This window comes from Ascidia mentula, chromosome 6 (genome assembly GCF_947561715.1).
Source record: "Ascidia mentula chromosome 6, kaAscMent1.1, whole genome shotgun sequence".
Classification (NCBI taxonomy): Eukaryota; Metazoa; Chordata; class Ascidiacea; order Phlebobranchia; family Ascidiidae; genus Ascidia; species Ascidia mentula.
In genome coordinates this window covers 6,722,421-6,742,722 of record NC_138571.1, presented here as the reverse complement: position 1 = coordinate 6,742,722, position 20,302 = coordinate 6,722,421, and the positions used below count along the sequence as shown (strand labels likewise).

Below are 20,302 nucleotides of genomic sequence, written 5' to 3'. Positions count from 1 at the left end.
ACTAAATATCTTTTTGATATGTTGTTATCAAAAAAAAAATAAATAAAAAAAACGACATCCGAAGTTTTGCATCTCATATTCCCCATCACGTCACCAATTTTTACAGTCTGTGTTCACGGACCAAACATGACTTAAGTGCTCTACACTGCACACAGGATATGTGCACATACAGTGCAGAAGGCTATGATTATAACTCATTCTACAGAAAAAATACTAAATTCAATCGCAGTAAATTAACTATTTAACTTAAAGTCTAATTTCCAGAAAGCAAACCAAACTGCCAATGTTTTTGTACTTTTCAAGTTTGTTAAATGATGTTGAAAGTGAGATTTACATTTGCTAATATCGCCTTCAGCAATCACAGCCGCAGTGCCAGTGAGAAAAATCGGTCCGTCCTGCGTTTGCAGATTCTCTGTTGGTTGCTAAAATCTATCTGAACACCAATGGTTAGATTATAGCATGGCGTGCGACGACCTGGAGGCCTGATTTGGCGGCAGCCGGTTTCTCGCTGTAGCTCCTTGTAGTTTGGTATGATGGACAAACTGATGGACTACTAATTACAGTAATCCGAATAAATTATACAGACCGTATAAGGTCGGCTGAGCTTATTGTAATAAGATATAGATAGAATAGATCGAATGGATACGTATCATAGTGCAAAAAACGTTGGGATTTACAGTGACTTATTGGCAATCTATGTTGCGTACGAATTCACGAAATACAAAAGTGCATTGTCATTATTGCAATCAAAATATCGTCCAATAGAAAGGCAACCCTGCCCACCTCACACAAACCTGATGTTTGCGTTATGGTTTGGTTTTATTCATTGGATTGTTAAGAACCGAGAAACACACACAACTTGTCCGCCGGCACCGCACTAGGTGTGTGGCTAAAGTAAACAAAATGTGCAGTTGATAAGATGTACGTGGAAAAATGTAATAAAAAGCAAAGTCATACGCAGGCGATGTAAAAAGTAAACACATCGTCCCGGCACAAACGAAGTGCTCAGACATCCGAACGTGCGTTGAATAGTTACTGAATAACGAGAAGATGTTTGTGGTTCGAGCCGTGTTGCGTTATCGCCCAGTTTCAAATTGCAAGAATTTAACTGTTCGTATTCGGCCTTATTCAGCAATGGCTTCAAGCAGAAATTCGAAAAATGAAGTCGATGGAGATAATTGCATGACCAACTACAACTATGTCTTCAAGCCAGATTTGTTGAAGTAAGGAATTAAGTGTGAAAGCGTCTTTGCATCCCTCGTTTAAGCCAAAACACTTTTTTATTGGGACAGAAACTTTATGCAGCCTGTTACTCCTGTAACATAATGTTGCTTTCAAATTATCATGATTAAGGCTAATTTCTGGGAAATTTACATATATATATGCAATACCTAATTGTTGCAACAATAAATGTTAATAATATAGTTTGCAGGGATAAAGTTGCATTTGTTACCGGAGGTGGTTCAGGCATTGGATTTCGAATTACTGAAGTTTTAATGAGGTACGTTTGTAGTATCTTTGTACATAGGTTAATAATAGCATTTTACTTGGTAAGTTTTATAAATGTTGTGTTCTTTTTTTGTGTTATTGTTCAGACATGGTTGCAAGGCAGCCATTGCCAGCAGAAAACTTGATAGAGTTCAAGAAGCTGCAAGGAGGTTAGAGTCTGGAACTGGTGGAAAATGTGCTGCTTTTCAAGTTGATGTTCGCAAGGTAGTGTATGGGGCTCTGTATTGTTCTTTGGAAAACCTAAATCATACAGAAACATGGCTTAATCTTTCAGAATTAGAGTTAGAAAAAAATAAAAGATAATTCAAAACTAGAATATATATATGTGACCCAGATAGGCAATAATGACCCAGATAGGCAATAGTATCATTATTTGAGGTGGATGGGGTCCTTTTAAATATATTATTTGTTACTTTTATATGAGCCTAACGATTACATTAAGGATCATAACATATGTTAGGGGTGCCAGGTACTCAATGTCTGAAATGTTTTGTTCAGCCTGAATTAGTGGAAAAGGCAGTAAATGATGTCTTATCACATTATGGAAGAATTGATATACTGATCAACAGTGAGTTAATTATACATTGATGTTTAAACTGTGTCATTATAGCTTGCATTAATATTATTCAGATGCCGCTGGAAATTTTTTGTCTCCAATAGAAGGTTTAACATATAATGCCTTTAAGACGGTGATTGACATTGACACAGTTGGAACTTTTAATGTCACAAAAGCTGTGTTTGACAAATGTTTTAAGGTATGTATTTGATTACCCTTTTTCAGTAACATACAAAAAAATATCAAACTATGTTGCAGGAACATGGAGGAAATGTAATAAATATTACGGCAGCTTTGGCATATCGTGGAACTGCAATGCAACTACATGCTGGCTCTGCAAAAGCAGCAATAGGTGCGATTACAAAAGTGGTGCACTAAGTATTGGTGATTATGGTATTAATAAGAAGTTTGATGCTGATAAGAGAGTAGAACTTCCTAACTGGTGGTCAGTGAATGCAATATTTGATGTCTGTGGCATAAAAAAATTAGTTACTACTAACTTGTGCTATTGTGGTTTGGTTTATATGTTTGGTTGAAATTGTCATTATTTTGTACTGTATTATAGTGTCACTGACTATAAATGAAGATGTCGAGCAAAAAACATTCCTAACTTTTTAGATGCGATGATCAAACACATGGCAGTGGAGTGGGGTCCAAAACATATCAGAGTGAATGGTATCGCTCCAGGACCAATTGGTGGAACTGAAGGCATGCGGCGCTTAGGTAAATCCTGTCTGCCGTACTTTCCTAATTATTAGACAGCAAAACTTTTCTTTGTTTACAGGTGGTAAACACCCCCTCGCAGATAAGATGAAAAGTCTTATTCCTCTTGGAAGGTGGGGTTATAAGTCGGAAATCGCCGACACCACACTGTATCTTGCCAGCGACGCATCATCTTATGTAACAGGGACAGTAATTCTTGTTGATGGGGGTAACTGGATGACATCAGTTAATGCTCCAAATATGGCAGACATGTTAAAAAGTGGACTCTAGGACTCCTGTGGAACTGAAGAGCTCTGTAGTCAAATTTTTTTTACAATTTATGCAGTAATGAAACAGCAATTTTGTTTTCTGGACCACATTAAATCTTGATGATTTCATTTTTGTTAATCATGTTAAAGAGGATAGGGATAAGGTTGCCAATGACTGTTGGAATCCTGAAAAGCCTACAGCAAGAACACGCAAGCGGACTTTAATTTCAGCACAGCAGCCGACTGGGAATGATATTGTATGCTGCAGGACTGACTAAACAAACTGTTGTGTGTATTATGATTGGATCAGTATAGAATTGAATGCAAAAATAATACCAAAAATTCTTTAGAAAAATGTTTATTAACATTTTTGCAACATCGTTTAACAAGTATGGCGCTTGGTTTCCACCTTTCGCTTCCTTTATTCTGAGGTGTAGGAGTGCTCTTCAATTTAATAGTGGCATTTTAATGCAAAATCAGGACACAATGGCTCTTGCAAGGTTGTTAGTCAATGCAAGTCGAAGATGTTTCATCTTTTGAAGTTGGTTTTGCTTTTCGATGTCATTCAATTTGTCGAAAACCTAAATTTAGTTCAATAAATTCAAAGCTCTTCTGGCAAAACTTGTTTATGCCATCAACGTTTAGTCGTTACCCAACTGATCCTTATCAAAATTTACAAACACTTCTATGTGGTTTATGGGATTGGTCGCATACGATGGTAGACGAAACGTCGGTTTCAATAAACACTTTTGAAACTTAAGTTCCAGAAGTCCAATCCCATTAATTACTATGCCTGGCAGCAAAAATAGCAGTATACTTCCATGTTGATTTAATAGTTGCATAATTATGCATAATTGATGAACCTTTTCTTGTTGGTCCAGGGTATTAAGACAGGAAAGTAAACTGGATGTTTCTTGTACACCATAGATTATTTCTTCTTTTTCGACCAATGGAAGTGCATCCATCAACAAAGACAGCCACAACCTTAAACGTACAATAAATGAAACAATGACAGTTTTTATGTTGCATATGAATATATTTTGTAACGTACTCAGTCGGGGCAACTTTAGACACAAGCAGGTTTAGGAGCAGGTTTCCAGCTTCTTTGTATCTTTCTTCACCATAAAGTTTGTGAAAATCTCTGTACTTTCCTTGAAAAAAACTTTTTGGTAATTTCACCCTACTGAATTCAAAAAGAAAACAATTTTCCAACCTAAAAATGTCAACCTTTCCGACATCAATATGGTTGGGCCCAGATAGTCAATGACATCAATATTTGTAAAGGTTCCAGTTTGGGCGTATTCAGTTAGCATGCGGTCAGCTATGTACATTGCAAATGATGAATCCTGAAGAAATGTTAAAAATAATGAAGATGTATAACAAACAGCAATATTGTTCTTATACATTAGACTTAATGCACCACAGAAGGGCATTCCCAAGACGATTGGATTTAAGAGCCTTCATTGCCATTTGCTTGGAGATGCTTTGAGCTAAAAAGTAAAACAAAATGCAGTTGAAGTTTGGTGATGCTTTTTCTTGATTTAAGGGTCACTGATTACTTTTTAAAGTGTTGGAGATTTAAATAGGATATGAATAACTTTACTACAGAAAAACAAAAGTTAAACATCTTTTACAGAAACAAAAAATAATAGGGCTCTTCTGATAAAAACAGCATTGAGATGAAGGTCCGCTAGACCATGATCATACAAACTCTATTCTCATATAAAAATATTTTGTCAGTTTATGTTAGTAATACTGTATGCCTGACAGCATGAGTAATTAGATCTTATTCAAAATCAAAAATGTTATTCTTTTTAGTTCAACGTAAGTAGAGTTACAGATAGCCTTTCACAAAATTAAGGGTATAAATCTGATGATCAATTCAATTTCTTGTGTAGAGTTCAACAAAAATATGTACCCACAACAAAAGTTAGTATTTATTTATAAATTATTGAGAGTAGTCATGACGAATTATAAGTGTTTCCTTACCTTCCGTATTTAACTTGTGTTTTTCACATAATCTTAAAACCTTCGCCACTTTCTTTTCTGAAGTCAGTGGAATTCGTTGTACAAACAGCGTGAGGTAATGACTTGATTCACTTGTGCAACACGACAAATAATCGGCAATTACATTCCAAAGGCTTTCAACTCCACTAAGCGTGTTGGCATACTGAACAAGAAGAAAATCTCGCAAATCTGAACTGTTTCTGTAACAAAATGTTTTGAAGAACTATAAGCCTTACACAAAAGGTTTTTATATATCTATCGTTTAATTCTATCAGATTAAGCTAAGTTTTTACAAAATACTATAAGAAAAAACAAATTAAATGCTTACTCAGATGTGTGCTTGGGAATTAGTTCTGAGTAATAAAGCAGGTCGGTCAGATGAGCAGGAAGCCACCAGTTGCTAAAATTGATGCAGCACTCTCGAATAACCTGGTCAATGCAAAATACAGAAAAAAATAAAAATGCAATTAATACAGAGCAATTTTCTCAAATACAAACAGAATTTGTACTGCATGTTTGTCACAAACTGATGACATCATATGGAAATATGTTTTGTGGGTCAAAATCTATTGCTTACGAGTCACAAACTGAAGTAACAATTAGCACTATTTTTATTGATAATAGTTTATGGTGGCACCAAAGCCAAGCGGAATAAAATGCACCTTTTCTGTAAAATTGGAAGAGAGATATGAAACTGCCTTAATGGACATTGCCATTACCCCAATGATACTGCATTGACATAAAAGCATATATTTGTTCTGGAGCTTACAGAAGTTGATGGTTTCCCGATGCAGAAAATTATTTCAGTGCAGAAAATTATGTTGACATTCATAAACAAACAAACCTGTGAAACATCAAACTTGAATGCAGCAAGAAGAATATTATCCAGGGCTCCAAGTTCTGCATGTCCTCCATACATATCGATGCAAAGCTACAATATATTTTGAAATATCAACATGGTGCATAAAAATTGGAATCCTTTTTTTCCCACTAGTATTACGGTTTTTAAAATTAAATCATTGGATTTGTGCCTTAAAAACAAACTTTTAAAGGCATCGCATGACTAATTCCCAAAAAGTGTAGGTGGTGACTAATTACCTATCTTAATCCCTGTAATTTCTCACTGGTTAAGAACCACTGCTCTACACAATAAAGTTTCAAAAACATATTGGTGTGTCAGTCATGAAATTGATACTTTTTTCACGTATTTTAAAACTTGAATAATGGTGCCGCATTGCTGGTAAAAGTGCCGTTGAAAATCACATAAATGCACCTTTAGTGATGTCAGCAAATGTGCCTTATTGTGTCTTTATCTAAAAAACTGAATAAGGGTCTCTTAAAAATGCAGTCACGATTGTTTTTGGGTAAAGTTAATGTAAGTTTAAATCAAAAATTTCATAATAATTTCTTGACACAACAAATTTTTCGAAATAGGTAAATTCAAGTATTTTACATTAATATATCACACAAATTATACCTAAGTCAGAATTTAACAATTGTTTTGTAGAAGATTTGCTGTAGAAGCAAATGTACATCAATTTATATTTGGCAAAACAATCAATGGGAAGAGGAATACCTTGCTGTGGTAATGGAGATCATACAGACTAATTGTTGGGTTTGTGTACAATAGGTAAGTGATCAAAATTCGATACCAACTTCCACCGAGCTCAGACAAACTATGAAAAACTTCTTCATCTCCACATAAAATCTGCACAAATATGTTAAATCATGGGTGTTTGAAAATAAATTGATGTTTAGTTCTTTTTGATACAATTTGCTATTTAGGCCGTTGTATATTTTCGATATACTGAGGGATTGTTTGTCTAAATTACATGCAAAAAATGCATAGCTAGGAATAGGATTAATGTAACAACCCAAGTCATTTGTCACAAAAAAGTCCTGTTTGTGATAAATATACTTTGCTAGGCATATGGAAAATTAACATATTAAAAAATGTGGATAAATGCATTTCAGCTATATTTGTCCAATGATAGGAACTTTTTTCGACAAGATTCAATTTTTTTCAGTATCTGATGGATAAAGTTTCCATTACTTTAATCAATTTACGTTGAATACAATTCAACCGTTGGTTCTTACCTTACAAATTATCTCCAGTTCGTGCACATTGTTAAAATCGCCAGCACGTAATCTTTTGAGGCATTCATCTTGCCAATGTCTCCATTTCATTTCAAACTCTGCTGTTGATTGTCCCTGGTAGTACTGCAAAGGAAAATCATCAATTTGACAGACTTCTGAATGTAACAATGCTGCTTTGTATGATGACAAACATGTTGACACAAATACATTTTAGCAACAATTAACTCCAAAATTAAATACATTCAGAAAAATGCATCAGAATTAAAATACAAGTTAAAAACCCTGGACTTTACCAATGGTGGTGAAGTGGAGTGTTTTACATTTTAGTATTTTACAGTGTATATAATTTACAAAGAGAAAAAAGGCCGACAATTTTGACAACAAAAAATTTTGTGTTCATGAAAATGTCCTTTCATCTCTGGCTAAGGCAATGCAAACAAAAGTGGGATTTGGTATTTAAACTTTAAAATCCTGTATAGTGTATCAGTATGTGTGTGAATCACATTCAAGACATACAATAGGATGTGTTGATTTTGTGTGAGACAAAAACAGGCCTGGAAACTTGACCCCCTTTGTTAGCAGACGCGTTGGAATAACTTGGGCACTCTAACAATGTTTGTATCCGTAACCTCACATAGATATGTGTACGACATAGGGGAGTGTGTCAATATTAATGATGGAAGTATTGACTGAACATGATAAGAAACCTATGGTCAGAGTAGACCAATTTGTACATAAATAGTTGGGCTAATAGATAACAAAACTTGTATTTTGGAACCGAGACTAGGTGAGGTAGAAAGGGCAACATAGTTCTGCTTTCACAACTTAGTTTAAACCTTTTTACGGGTATCACAGAATTTGTATGTTTGAAATTCTACTTGGTGCAAGGAATAACTTTAAACTATGGTAATGGCCAGGAAAGGCAAAGCGACATCATTGCTTGACTCATCACAATATCACAATGCTCTGAGAGTGAATTTTGTTGAGACAAACAGATTGCAAAAAGTAGTTCGTGCAATATCTGTGGACCAAGAGAGGTACTTTTTAAACTTTTTTGAAAACATTTAGCAAAGCAAGAAAAATTACATACAACCACCAGGCAAAAGTTATAGCATTTAAGGTTATTTCAATATTTTTGCATTTTACAACAGAAAACATGTTTTATTTGAAACCACCTTTAAGAACAGAACTTTAATTTAATTAATTCATTATTATTTTGTATTGCAGAGTTGCAAGGGGCAGGGAAAGAAGATGGGAAAACACCCAATTATGGAGACAAGACTTACAGAAGTCTACGGGAAATGCAGATCTGAAAAAATACGACAATTTACTGACCACTAAAACTGAGGTAACAAAAAATTTCTGTGTGCTTTTATAAACAGATAGTATTCTTAAAACATGTATTATATATGGAATCTCCCGACCGTCTTATGGGCAAGTTGCCCAGGGCAACAAAGATTTGTATGTAATTTTTAATTTTTTAAGTTATATAAGAAAAAAACCTAAGTCATTTGTATTTCTGTTGTTTCTGCCGTATATATTTCTATAGACTGGGTAGAAATCAACACAACGAAAATGAAATTATGTTTAAGGCTATTTAATATTATTTGAGGATGATGATACTGTCCCAGAGTTTTATTTTTTGTACGGAAGAAGCATTGGAGAGAGACCAAAACTCATGAAAAATTTTCTTGGAAATCAACGCAAACAAAGTCAAGCCAAAGGTAGAAGTGTTTTGATGGTGGCAGTTTAATATTTTGTTCATTAGAGTCTTGTTTATAATCCAGGAAAGATATGCAGATGCATTTATCAAAAATTTTCTTATTTTAAGAAATTAAACACACTAAAGAGGCTGACACTGATCAACAAGAAAATTTTGATGAAGTTTCTGAAGGAACTGAGAGCAAAAGCATAACAGGTGCAACATGCAATGCTTGTAACAAATTATCAATAAGACATGAGCAGGTTAAGTTAAGTATAGGCATTATATGTGTGCACAACTGTAACTGCAGTCAAAAAAGTAATGAGAAGTCAAGTGTATAATATACAATAATTTTAGACTAATTTTAATCGACATGCAACACGTTTTGTGCACAGAACCAAACCAGTACAACCAAATAATGATTGAAAATCAAGTTGTTACACAAGTGCCAATAGGATACAGGAAATCAAGTATGAGAAAGCAGAACTGGCATACAAGCTGTACAAGTGAGGGAATGAAAGCTATTAATACCCGCATCCCAGAATACTACAAACTTAAACACAAATATGTTCTACCACCAGTGAACATGTTTCGATGACAGCCATGACCAATATGTGTGCATTCTTTATTTATTGTCAATACTTTGTTGCATTTTAAGGAATATAAAAAAATAGCATAAAACTTGTAATTATTATTGCAACAAATACAAAGTTGTTCATTTATTACTAAACCAATAACGTCATAAGTTACTGCTCAAATGAATTGACTATACTATAATCCTTGCAACATCTCTCTATAGATTACATAAAAGTCTTGCAAATTGATTTTGAAACTGGCTTGCACGTATAGTATAAAACTTGGTTTTGTTTACTTTGCTTTGGACAAAACAACTTCAATACAATTACTACCCACATACAAAAACCAAACATTTTACTAAAAATCCTACCATAACAAGCATACTATAAAAATGGCTTTACATTAGGTAATTGACAAAATTCCAGGAAAGGCACATACAGTGTACCTATACAGGGTGACTTTGTTATTGTCAAAGGAATGTGAACAAGTCAAGCTTTGGTTCAATTTTGATACTTTCAAATTACACTGCAATACATTTATCTCTAAAGCAGTGTTTATTACTAGGGGTGAGAGATCTGTTTCAAAGGGTGCATGGATGCTGAGTCTTTGGTTTTTGTTATGTTACACACATATTTATATCATAAGGGAAGGTGAAAACTAGTTAGGCTTTATTGTTTTTGACAAAATGGTTAATGTCCACCACAACCTTTCGCCAATTACTAAAGTTGGTAATAGTTTTCTATTAAACATGTACAGAAACTCACCGAAAAAAGTGGCATCTTCCTTAGAAGTTCATCGATGCTTGAGAATGACTGAAACAACATTGAAATTTAGCTGTGAGAAAAGTCGCATGATAGTCCGGTCATGCAAAACATCGCGCAGTCAGTACTTACATCATAGACCTGGGTTTGATAACGAGGATGAAGTTTCAACATATCACGAGCTTCAGTCACTCTGCCCTGTCAAAATCAACAATATTTTACCCACAAATTTGTTTAAATTTATCTCAATACAATAGTTCTTAACTAGGAGTGAGGCATGTTACTATGGGGTGTCATGGTCATAGGCACATACAGGATTTTTTCAAGAGAGGGATCACATTTTTAGGGGGTTTCCCCGCTTTTCCACTGTAAACTAAGGTTAAGCATTGCAAAATATGAACACCAGTGTTGGTGCCAATCATAACATAAATGGTGGCTTGCGAAATTGCGTAACACTATGAAACACCCAATGCGAAAAGGAATCCAATGCAATTATTGACACTTTTAAAAAGTTCCAACCTGTAAAACCAAGGCATATATTGCATCCCAGTATTTTGGATGACTGGCTGGGGGACCTTCATTGTTTGAATGAGTACATTCACGCACTAGTTCATCTGCCACAGGAAAATGCCATTTACACCATTCTACCAGTTGTAGCAGGATTGCACCATCTGATAAAAATGTGGCATACTAGCTAAAAATCTAGACAGGCAAATTTTGATTTTGTTTTATTACATGTGAAGTGATATCATCTTTGAAGACAACACATCTTATTCAAATATACTATTTTAAATGGAAAACCTACTAATAATCCAGGTTCAATAGCCCCCACTATAACACTAAAGGACTGCTAGGTTTTAATTTCTAATACACAGGTAAACTAAGCGTATGATGTTTGTTAGGTCAGGTTTTTATATAATAAAGATCGGCTGGGCATACCTGTAGTATTACAAGGCGGGCGCTATTAAGACCTCAAGGAACTAACACAGTTAGTTATAACCTGAACACTACAGAAAAAGTTTTTTGGTAATTAAACGTTTTTTTTTATGCAGTTACAATGCAGGTTTATAAATTAATGACCTCTTTGCTAGTCCCACAAATGGTGGCCAAGCACAAAGTGACAAATTGCTGGTGTTTTACCACTGTACAATATCTTAATGTTCACATTTACATGTCATGTATATACACAACACATGCAGTTTTTGTTGTTTTTGCGTTATGCACAGTGTGAATCAGACATAGAGTAGAGTTGTTGGATAAACTTACCTGGAAGATTTTCAACAAACAAAATTTCACAAAGGCTCCAAACCAACTCCATCATGCCATAAAGCTTCATCTGCATAAACAGAACCACATATTTTAGTTCCATTTATGTAAAAATATGTGCAAAAACATGCCTGTTGCTCAAGTCCATGATTGTCTTCATATTCCCCTGAATCAACAACACTTTGTTTTAATCAAATCTCACATAAAAAGATGTTGTCTTAATATGATGTTGTTTGTTTATATATTGCTATTTCATTAGGACAATCAAGAAAAACATATATATGTGAAAAAATATGCCTTTAAAAATAATCACTAACTTTCCATTGTTAGTCGTGTTTCCATGAAATTCGAGTGAAGTATGGATCGGTATTTGCGGCTAAACTTTAGTAACCTACATAAAAACATTGACAATTGCAGAAAACATATAGTTTGCAAAATTTTAAAGATACTCACAAAGATTTATCCAGGCATTGGTCATTAAATTCTTTTCTCATCTGCTGCAAACTTGAGAAAACCACTAAAAACAACAAAGTTAATGTTTTTTGCACAATCTAAATTGTAAATGCCACTTTGATGAAAACACTTACTATGCGATTCATTTATCAACTTTCTGGACGTTGGGTGGTTAATGTCAGTGTTCATTTGAATGCTGTGAAGATAAACAGGCAACCTTCCACCAAAACCATCTGTTTGCAAAGAAATAAGTGGTTTGCTAAAATGATTGGGTAAATATAGATCTCCTGCCCAGTTTGCAGAATATGGCAGTTCCCGACAAGATCTTGGGCATGCAGGACTAAGTTTTTCCGCATGCGCTTGTGCACGACCCCTAGGTCTGCGTAGAAATGTCTTTGGTCTTTCTGTTAATTGTTTTATGTTTAGACATTCGCATGCCTGAATAATTTTCGCATGCAGTCACAAAAATTTGGCGTGCAAACAAAAAATTTTAACTTGCGCATGGAGCTACCATACTCTGCAGACTGGTCTACTGCAACATTATTTAAACTTTAGTAGTTAATAAGTTCATGCTGATTACAACAATTAGTTTTATAGTAAACAGTATGCAATTATGGGGAACATATTAACACACATACCACTTCTACCAGTTGTTCCTCTGTCAAATGTCATTATTTTGTTTGAACCTTGCCATCTGGCTACCATTCCAATCCCTTGTATTGCAGGATCTGGTATCACCTAAACAATAAGGACAATTCCAGGTGATGATAGTTTTACATATTTAATGTTGAATTACTACGCAATATATAATTTTGGGGCAAACAAAAGATGAACATACAATAAAACTTGCGTCGTTTTTGTAATTAACAAATGTTGTTTAAAGATAGATGCCATTGCGATACATATACTTACCATTTTATTTATTTGTGTAATATCAATCACATCGTCCATATTTGCCGATGTTGTTGTCATGTGGCGACCCGTCTTAATTACAATTTGCACAACCGTTATTTCTGCGAAATGGAAATTTGTTTGAATCGAAATTATTTCACGCACGAGTAAACACGGCTTCAATCAACGTTCATACCATAGTATACTCTTAAGTATGCTATGTTCATACGCAAAATGTGCATTAAATTAAAACAAAAAGCTGCAATTTAATAACGAAATGTCGATTGTGGCCATAATTTCAAATTTAGTTTCAAACATGTTCCGGGCCATTGATTTTCAAAAATGTGGTTTGGATTAAGCTTCAAACATGTATATGATATCACACTCTACGGACTGTTTTAATTTTCGTTTATACGTCAAGATGTCTTATTTTTGTTTTTTTCTCGCAGTAAAAATCTTCAAAAACTATCAAACTTGTGGAAGATGCTACAACAATACGATTGTCACAAAATAGCAAGTAGGAATGATAACAAAAGCACACATATTGTAAAGGCATTTATTTATAAATGTACAAATGTTTATTTATACAGTGAGGAGCTGGATGGAGCAGTTACGGTTTTATTCATATCTGCTTTTGAAGGTTTTCACATGTGCTGCAAATCGACCGTCCTAGACCCAATATCCAAAAAAGGTAAAAAATAGATCTGACGTAAAGCATTAAGCTTGCATAAGATCTAGCAAAAACAGAACCCTGTTGACAATATATACAATTAATGCTATTCACGTTAAACAGTGCATACTAACACATACATTTACATGCTGTTGACGAAGCATACAATTTCACAATGGCGTTTAAAACCAAAACAATTTAAATGTACACAAAAGCTTTGGAAAGTTTCGGTGATAACCATGTTTGTAACATATATAAGAAACGGGATGTGCACAATATCATGCGCAGAACTTGAAAGCAAAATGAGCACGATGCATATTGCTTTTCAGGAATGGATCTTTCGACTTGTAAATTAGCCTAAGTTGCTGTGTATTGTCGCAGTTGAACGACACGTTGCGAGATCAGTTACTATTATCAGTCACATTTCCCATCACACCAAATATGGATCCTTTGATAATCGCACCTTGGGCGTTTGTCACCTGCTTTTGTGCAGCTGGGCGGATTGCTAAACAAAGATGTGTTACACACTTTGATGTTTTACATTAACATTAGCAAATAGGTTGCTCGGACGATTAATGAACACATCGTAATGGCATTCAATTCATAATTTAGTTGTTTAGGAGCCAAGATTTAACAGTTTTCATCAGCAAATGATGCACTAAAAAAAGGAATTGAGCGTTTCCATTTACTCTCAAAACAGAAAAGTCTCATTCTTAAGAAAAATAAATTACCAGCCGGAACGTTCCTGTCCTGCATGTGTTGACTGGTTGTACCTGCAATAAAACATATAAACATAAAAAAAATCATTTTAATGTTTAATATCCTTCTCTGGACCGAACCTTTTTGCAAGTTGCCCATCACGCCCACAGTGGAATTCTCTATGGTTGCATTTCCAAAGTTGTTGGTTTGTTCCTGGCTGTTGTTGTATTCTGAGAAAATGTATTAGCGTTTTGGAATTGCATGAATCATAACGATATTTATGTAGAAGTCAAACAAAAGGCATGGAATTACCTTTCGTTGATCTGTTAATGTTGATGTCCTGCTTGGCGGTATTAAAATTTGGATTTCCGCCAATTTCACAATCTTCAAAGACGGTTGTGGCAGCCGGTTCTCCATCCGACCCATGTTCTGTCAGAATCATAGCTTAAGTTTAACCAATTCCAGAGAAGGATATTAAACATTGCATAAGTGTTGCAACAACCGAACAAATATAACATGCTTCAAAAACAGATTACCTGTTTGTTCTTGCTTTGAATTCAATGAAGCGTATAGCTTCTCTCGGGGTTTCGATTGTTCCACGCTTCCACAAATCTCTTCCGAGCCCGAAACTATTGTTCAATATATAGTCAAGGTAAACCAACAATGTAAAGGCTTCGGTTTATACAACGCATGTGCACAGATAAGTACCAGTTTCCAAACACAAAATTAAATTGTTGGTTGTTAATATACATACCATACATAGCATGAAATACATTTGAAATCAAACATGGTCATACCAAATGAACAAGGTTATACCTTCCTGGGTCCCCATATTTCCCATGACCGCGGTCGTAGAGTTTTTGATTATTGCACCATTAAAGTTGTTGTTCTGTATTTTCGATGCATTGTTAACTGTAAGAACATTTTGTTTAGCTTTTGCATTCTAAGGCGCACGTGTTAAAAAGTTGTATCACGGGATTTGGATTTACGGGTGTTTCGTGAACATTTACAGTGAAAGTGTTTTTAAAGATCCAGAACAATGTCAATGATTTTCACTTTGCCTACCTGTTCGACTCTCATCGATGTTTATATTCCTTCCAGCTGTATTAACAGTTGTATTTCCATTCATCTTGCAACGTTTTAAAACGGTTTGAGCAGACATTATGTGTTCAATCCCTAATATTTTCAAAACTTCTGCGGGTATATTTCAGTTTTATTCAGCTTTCTAATTGACAATTAAACACCTTTTAAACCTTGAAACAGTGTAAATGTACTGCGAAACTTTCAGCTGTTGTTATCTGTGGTCTTGTATGAAATTGACAAAATAGGAAGTGCTGAATTTCACAATGGGTTTTCATTGAGATATACCACCAACAGGGACTTCCCCAGGGTTTTAACGCTGGTAACACAAATCCCAGCAGGTTTTGTTTTTAAGAAAAAGGTACCCAGCACAGTAGGGTGATTTCTATGGTAAATTAAACAACAAAGTAGGCTATTTCTTTAGACTCAATAATCCTATCCGCAGCATATCGACATTATACAATAACAACTTAATGACGACTGTATAAGGTGTATCTGCTACGTTTGCCGCATTTTATCTTAAACTTTCAACTATCTCTTACTTATAATGCTTGCTGGTGCACTGCTTTTGTAAGAGACTGGCTAGTAAACGAATTGAGGCTGCACCTGACGAAGCGAGATCAATCTCGAGAAAGCTCATAAAGTCGTTACTATAGTCAGTCTCTTTCAAAAGCAGTTCACCAGCAAGCATTATAGGTATAGACCAGAGACGGACACGTCGAATTAAAGAAATTGAATTATCTCTCACTTATCATTGCACCAGTTTACTAGTGGAAATGGCTTACGTCAGTGTTTCCTAAACTTTTTGTCGATGCTTATATTCCTTCCGACTGTATAACAATTGGATTTCCTCTCATCTTGCAACCTTTAGAAACGGTTTGAGCAGAAGACATCATGTATTTAATTCATAATATTTTCAAACAGTTATACTTTATCCATGGTCTTGTCTATATACCTCGCCCTATGCTTCACATTCGCGAAAAAAGAGGAACTTCTGGATTTCGTTGAGTTTTTTCAGTCAAATACCAACAGGGACTTCCCCTGGTTTAACACCGGAAAAAAGGCGACGGGGAAAGTGTTCTTTTCGACTCGTTGACCTTGTTAGGCGTTAATGAGAACAGTAAGTTGCAATAGTGTGTAACGAGCTGAAAATACGTTTAGAGTTTCATACGTTGATACGTCTAGTCCCACCGCCTGCAAAATACAACAGCATAGACAACGATTCTATAATCCTATCCGTAGCATATCGACATTATAAAATAACAACTTAATGACGACTGTATAAGGTGTAACTGCTACGTTTGCCGCATTTTATCTTAAACTTACAACATCTCTCACTTATCATTACACCGGTTTATGAGTGGAAATGGTTTACGTCAGTGTTTCCTAAACTTTTTGTCCGCGGAATCATATGCATGATTTTTTCCAAGTAAACCAGCTTCGACATGAGACCAGATAGTGAAAACATTTGTGTTTCAAAACGGAATCTTCTTTTGAAAACGCTGATCTATACGTACCAAATTCCTTGGGCCGGAAAGTGTTTTAACTTTTGCTTATATGTGAAGATGTTTACGCCGCCATTACGCTTACAAACAGCCCCTTATATTTCGTCAACCTCAATGACCTGCAGTTAAGGCCATTTCGCTGGGAATTGCGGAGCCGGTGGATATTTTACCATTATACCACGATTGTGTGGATAAATTATACCACGATGACGTACTTTAGGCAAGCCCTGTGCAAAATTATAGGAAATTCTATGGCATGAAAAGTGATTAATGTTTGACATTCAATAACAGCTGCTCTTTGTATATGTTGGTATGTCCCTTATTGCTTTTCTTCAAACAAATTAGGTTGTTTTGTCAGATTGTTGTTCATTCTGATTGTAATGTTTTTTTTGTTTTTTATTGGTTAGTTACCTCTCTGAATCACGCATGCAAAGTGTTATAATTTAACAAATATTGGATTGAAATTATGTTCACTGATGCGTAAAATAATTATTGTAAAAATAGTTTTTGATTTCGCCAAAGCGACGACGATCAGAGCTGGTCAGAAATCCACTCTTTGCCAAAGCGGGAATTTTTGTTTGGGCTGCTGTAACTATGACCAGACTCGTAGCGGCACCCATTGTAAGTCAAAAAAACGCTAAAGCCGTTAAAATTACGTTTGACATTTTACAGCAAAGTTTATTGCACCGCATGTTCATTACAAGCATTATTGTAATCTTCCACGTGTCAATTTAGTTTAAAAAGAGCTTATAAATGGACCCGAAAAATTTATTTCAAAGTAAGTTTACTGCCTGAGCTGCGCAATACGGGAGTTTCCCTTCCTTCAGATTATTTGTTCTTGGTAGGGATGCGCGAAAACGGAAAAGATTCGGCCAAACCAAATCTGAAACGAACCTGAATATTTTTTTTTTTAAGGAACTGTTCTTCTGGCATGAAGTTACGAGATTTTTTTTCATCCGACGAGACCTCTCCAGGGTTATATGGCAACAAGCCGTCATGTTCATAAAAAAAATACCAAAAAACGCCAGAAAAAACGCAAGAAAACTTAAGAAAAAAAGGTGAATAGATAACATAACAACTTGTTGTAAACCGCTGAAAAGTACATACATTGCTCCTTGTCATTAACACAGCGGTTGTTCTTATGGATGTGGTGGATTTCCCAGAATAGAAGTTTTGTGTGGTCCTCCCTCTCTACAACTAGTGGTTGCCAAAATCAACTCGGTTGAGTGTAGCAGCATGTTTAGCTAGAAGCAACGTCGCGGCAGTGCTCCTTATCCAGGTCTGTAACGCTCTAACGGTTTCACTTGTATATGCCCTATAGTGCTGTCCTTTCAGGGAATCAAATATACAACTCTCCGGGGTTGGGCTATCACTTTCTTGATAGAGTGCGACACCATCCTGTCCAGTGTTCTATGGGGCTTGGTGTAGACAGCAATGCCATAGTCGGACATTATTAGCGTGTCTATTAGAACAAAAATATGTCACAACGATCCACCGAGTTGACAAAACGTCTTTTCCTGGACAACCAGTGTGGTAACAACAAGGAGAAATGTATGTAGGCCTAATTTCCCGCAGTTTACAACAACTTGATGTAATTCTTGCTTTCCGTTGCACACCTGGTCACGTGACGCTACAAGCGGTGCCAATGTTATCTATTCTCCCTTTTTCATTGTGTTTATGTACGTAGCAACTTGTTGCAACATAACCCTTCATCGAATGGTGGACGAAACGTCGGTTGTAATAAAAATCGAAACTTTATGCCAGAAGAACATTTAAAAAACTATAGTTCTTTAAATTTACAATGCTTAGTAGCAGGAATAGCACCGTACCTGAATATTTGATGGCGTCACAAATGTATCGGTTGTAAAAATCACTTGTTTCCCTACAAACAAAAGTGACCTGCACACTGAATGCGATGCCCACGATAAATCTAACGCAAGCAATCGCAAACGAATGAGATTGCGTTTTAATTTGACTTGTGGTAGCAGGCTGACAGGGCTTGTTTTGTTTTTTGATATCAGTTTAACTACAATTTATATCGAGAAGAGCAACAAACGTATACGTTTATGGTGAAAATATGGCAAAGTGAAATTATTGACTGTACTAAATAACTATATACCTAAAACAAACATTTTCCGTGCCTCCTTCTTCTCTGTTGTAGGTAATAGGCAAAGTTATCGTAGCCGAAATTTTTTAAAGGCTGTTTGGGCGAAAATACGGACAAGTTAAACTTCAGTGTACAGTCACGTGCGTTTCCGTGCGAAAGCGAAGGTTTCGTCAATTGCGTTTCCTTGCGATTTCAAAACTCAATTTTTAAAAGTGCGTTGTCGTGCAGCAACGCAAACGCATTCGGCGTACTTTAACGTTTTTATGATTCCACTTAATTTCATTTTTCTTCAGCCAAATTTACTGTTTTTTTATGCATAAATCCCACTTAATGCCAATTTTTTTAAATTTGTTGGATATTTTGGATTAAATTGAAATAAACTGAACGATTGTGCTGAATCCAAACTAAAATACCCAGCACAATGTTACCATCAGAAGTAACGACACTACCACTATTTGTCTGTGTGCAACGCTTACCGGTATACCCTCTACTATCGTTTTCCACGAAATATTGTTTGCACTGACGCAAAGCAAAGGGTACTAACTTGTTTGCTCTTATATGAAGGCAACAGAATCAGTGCAAACCCTCCTTTGTCTCATTGCTGTCGTGTGTGTAGCAGTATTGGACTTACTGCACAGGCCAGCGATGATTTTACTCATCCAAGTCTAACTTTCAGTCTATAGCCTATGATATATAGATTGTTTAACTTTTGATGGACCGACACTTGTCCCAATAAGGTTCTGTAAGGTTCTTTTCCAATTTATCCTTAAATCGATGCATGAGGCAGGTAATGTCCCACCACGATTAACTTTTTGTTTTGTGAAAAGCACTCGATAGTTGTGCCTTAAAAAAAATTGAGTAAGTTTGTTGGCCAGTAATAACAATAAAAGCGCTAAGCACAAAATGAACTTCAATGTGTTCTGGGTATAGGTACAGCATCGTATTTGCGGGTTTGCATATGCATGTAGCTAAAGATAAAGCTAAAGTTGTACAATATTTTACCAATTTCAAATCAATTGTGTCATGGATTTCAACCTTAGTTGCCAACTTGATAATCACTGTACAATCTTTTCTGAAACAATATTATCACCAGCGATATAGTTATTGTAGCCTACTTCTAGGATGGTATAATTTATACCCAATGCTAGATTGTGTTGCATATTGTGTAGAATTGCAACTCGAAATGAGTACATATCATGCATTTGGTGCAGCAATAACGTACAACGAAACTGCACGAAACTATGAGTGCCTAACTCGATAAACTTCATGGGTGTTATCGGCGCCTATGCCATTTTATTTCTGTTGGTTGTTGTTTATCTGCGTAAATAATTTAGATTTGAGACTGCATTAGTTGACAATCAATTAGTTTTCAATCATAAAGTCAGTCAATATGCATATTTTTCTTTGCAGTCATTAATTTTAAGGATTATCGTATAAAATCGCAACAAAAGA

General features: G+C 35.4%; 4 protein-coding genes across 5 annotated transcripts; 2 read left to right on the top strand and 2 right to left on the bottom strand.

The window, feature by feature from the left end:
* Positions 1 to 833: 833 nt before the first annotated feature.
* On the top strand, positions 834 to 3,165 carry LOC145905478 (peroxisomal 2,4-dienoyl-CoA reductase [(3E)-enoyl-CoA-producing]-like). The gene is made up of 8 exons (XM_082992691.1): positions 834 to 1,223; positions 1,433 to 1,501; positions 1,596 to 1,713; positions 2,008 to 2,077; positions 2,140 to 2,264; positions 2,324 to 2,417; positions 2,684 to 2,788; positions 2,850 to 3,165. Exons 1-8 carry the CDS (start codon positions 1,051 to 1,053, stop codon positions 3,056 to 3,058), a joined length of 963 nt encoding a protein of 320 aa, XP_082848817.1. The 5' UTR covers positions 834 to 1,050; the 3' UTR covers positions 3,059 to 3,165.
* A 7-nt stretch (positions 3,166 to 3,172) lies between these two features.
* On the bottom strand, positions 3,173 to 13,216 carry LOC145905477 (nuclear pore complex protein Nup85-like). Of its 2 annotated transcripts, XR_014402748.1 has the most exons (21): positions 12,811 to 13,216; positions 12,537 to 12,636; positions 12,033 to 12,131; positions 11,899 to 11,962; positions 11,763 to 11,836; positions 11,577 to 11,611; positions 11,446 to 11,515; positions 10,699 to 10,850; positions 10,312 to 10,377; positions 10,183 to 10,230; positions 7,141 to 7,263; positions 6,620 to 6,751; positions 5,888 to 5,974; positions 5,372 to 5,472; positions 5,026 to 5,243; positions 4,441 to 4,526; positions 4,250 to 4,382; positions 4,088 to 4,187; positions 3,900 to 4,020; positions 3,689 to 3,829; positions 3,290 to 3,617 (listed from the first exon to the last, which is right to left on the bottom strand). XR_014402748.1 is itself a non-coding variant. In XM_082992690.1 (20 exons), exons 1-20 carry the CDS (start codon positions 12,868 to 12,870, stop codon positions 3,513 to 3,515), a joined length of 1,974 nt encoding a protein of 657 aa, XP_082848816.1. In that variant the 5' UTR covers positions 12,871 to 13,216; the 3' UTR covers positions 3,173 to 3,512. The 2 variants fall into 2 exon arrangements, 1 of the variants encoding a protein (XP_082848816.1); XM_082992690.1 differs by lacking the exon at positions 3,689 to 3,829 and having other exon boundaries at positions 3,173 to 3,617.
* On the top strand, positions 7,637 to 9,759 carry LOC145905479 (uncharacterized). The gene is made up of 6 exons (XM_082992692.1): positions 7,637 to 7,927; positions 7,996 to 8,177; positions 8,368 to 8,488; positions 8,753 to 8,864; positions 8,972 to 9,058; positions 9,238 to 9,759. The coding sequence occupies exons 2-6, from the start codon at positions 8,044 to 8,046 to the stop codon at positions 9,438 to 9,440; spliced, it is 657 nt and encodes a 218-aa protein (XP_082848818.1). The 5' UTR covers positions 7,637 to 7,927; positions 7,996 to 8,043; the 3' UTR covers positions 9,441 to 9,759.
* A 115-nt stretch (positions 13,217 to 13,331) lies between the features above and the next one.
* Positions 13,332 to 15,375, bottom strand: LOC145905480 (uncharacterized). The gene is made up of 7 exons (XM_082992693.1): positions 15,224 to 15,375; positions 14,975 to 15,070; positions 14,695 to 14,787; positions 14,471 to 14,587; positions 14,299 to 14,388; positions 14,191 to 14,232; positions 13,332 to 13,964 (listed from the first exon to the last, which is right to left on the bottom strand). The coding sequence occupies exons 1-7, from the start codon at positions 15,318 to 15,320 to the stop codon at positions 13,861 to 13,863; spliced, it is 639 nt and encodes a 212-aa protein (XP_082848819.1). The 5' UTR covers positions 15,321 to 15,375; the 3' UTR covers positions 13,332 to 13,860.
* Positions 15,376 to 20,302: the final 4,927 nt, after the last annotated feature.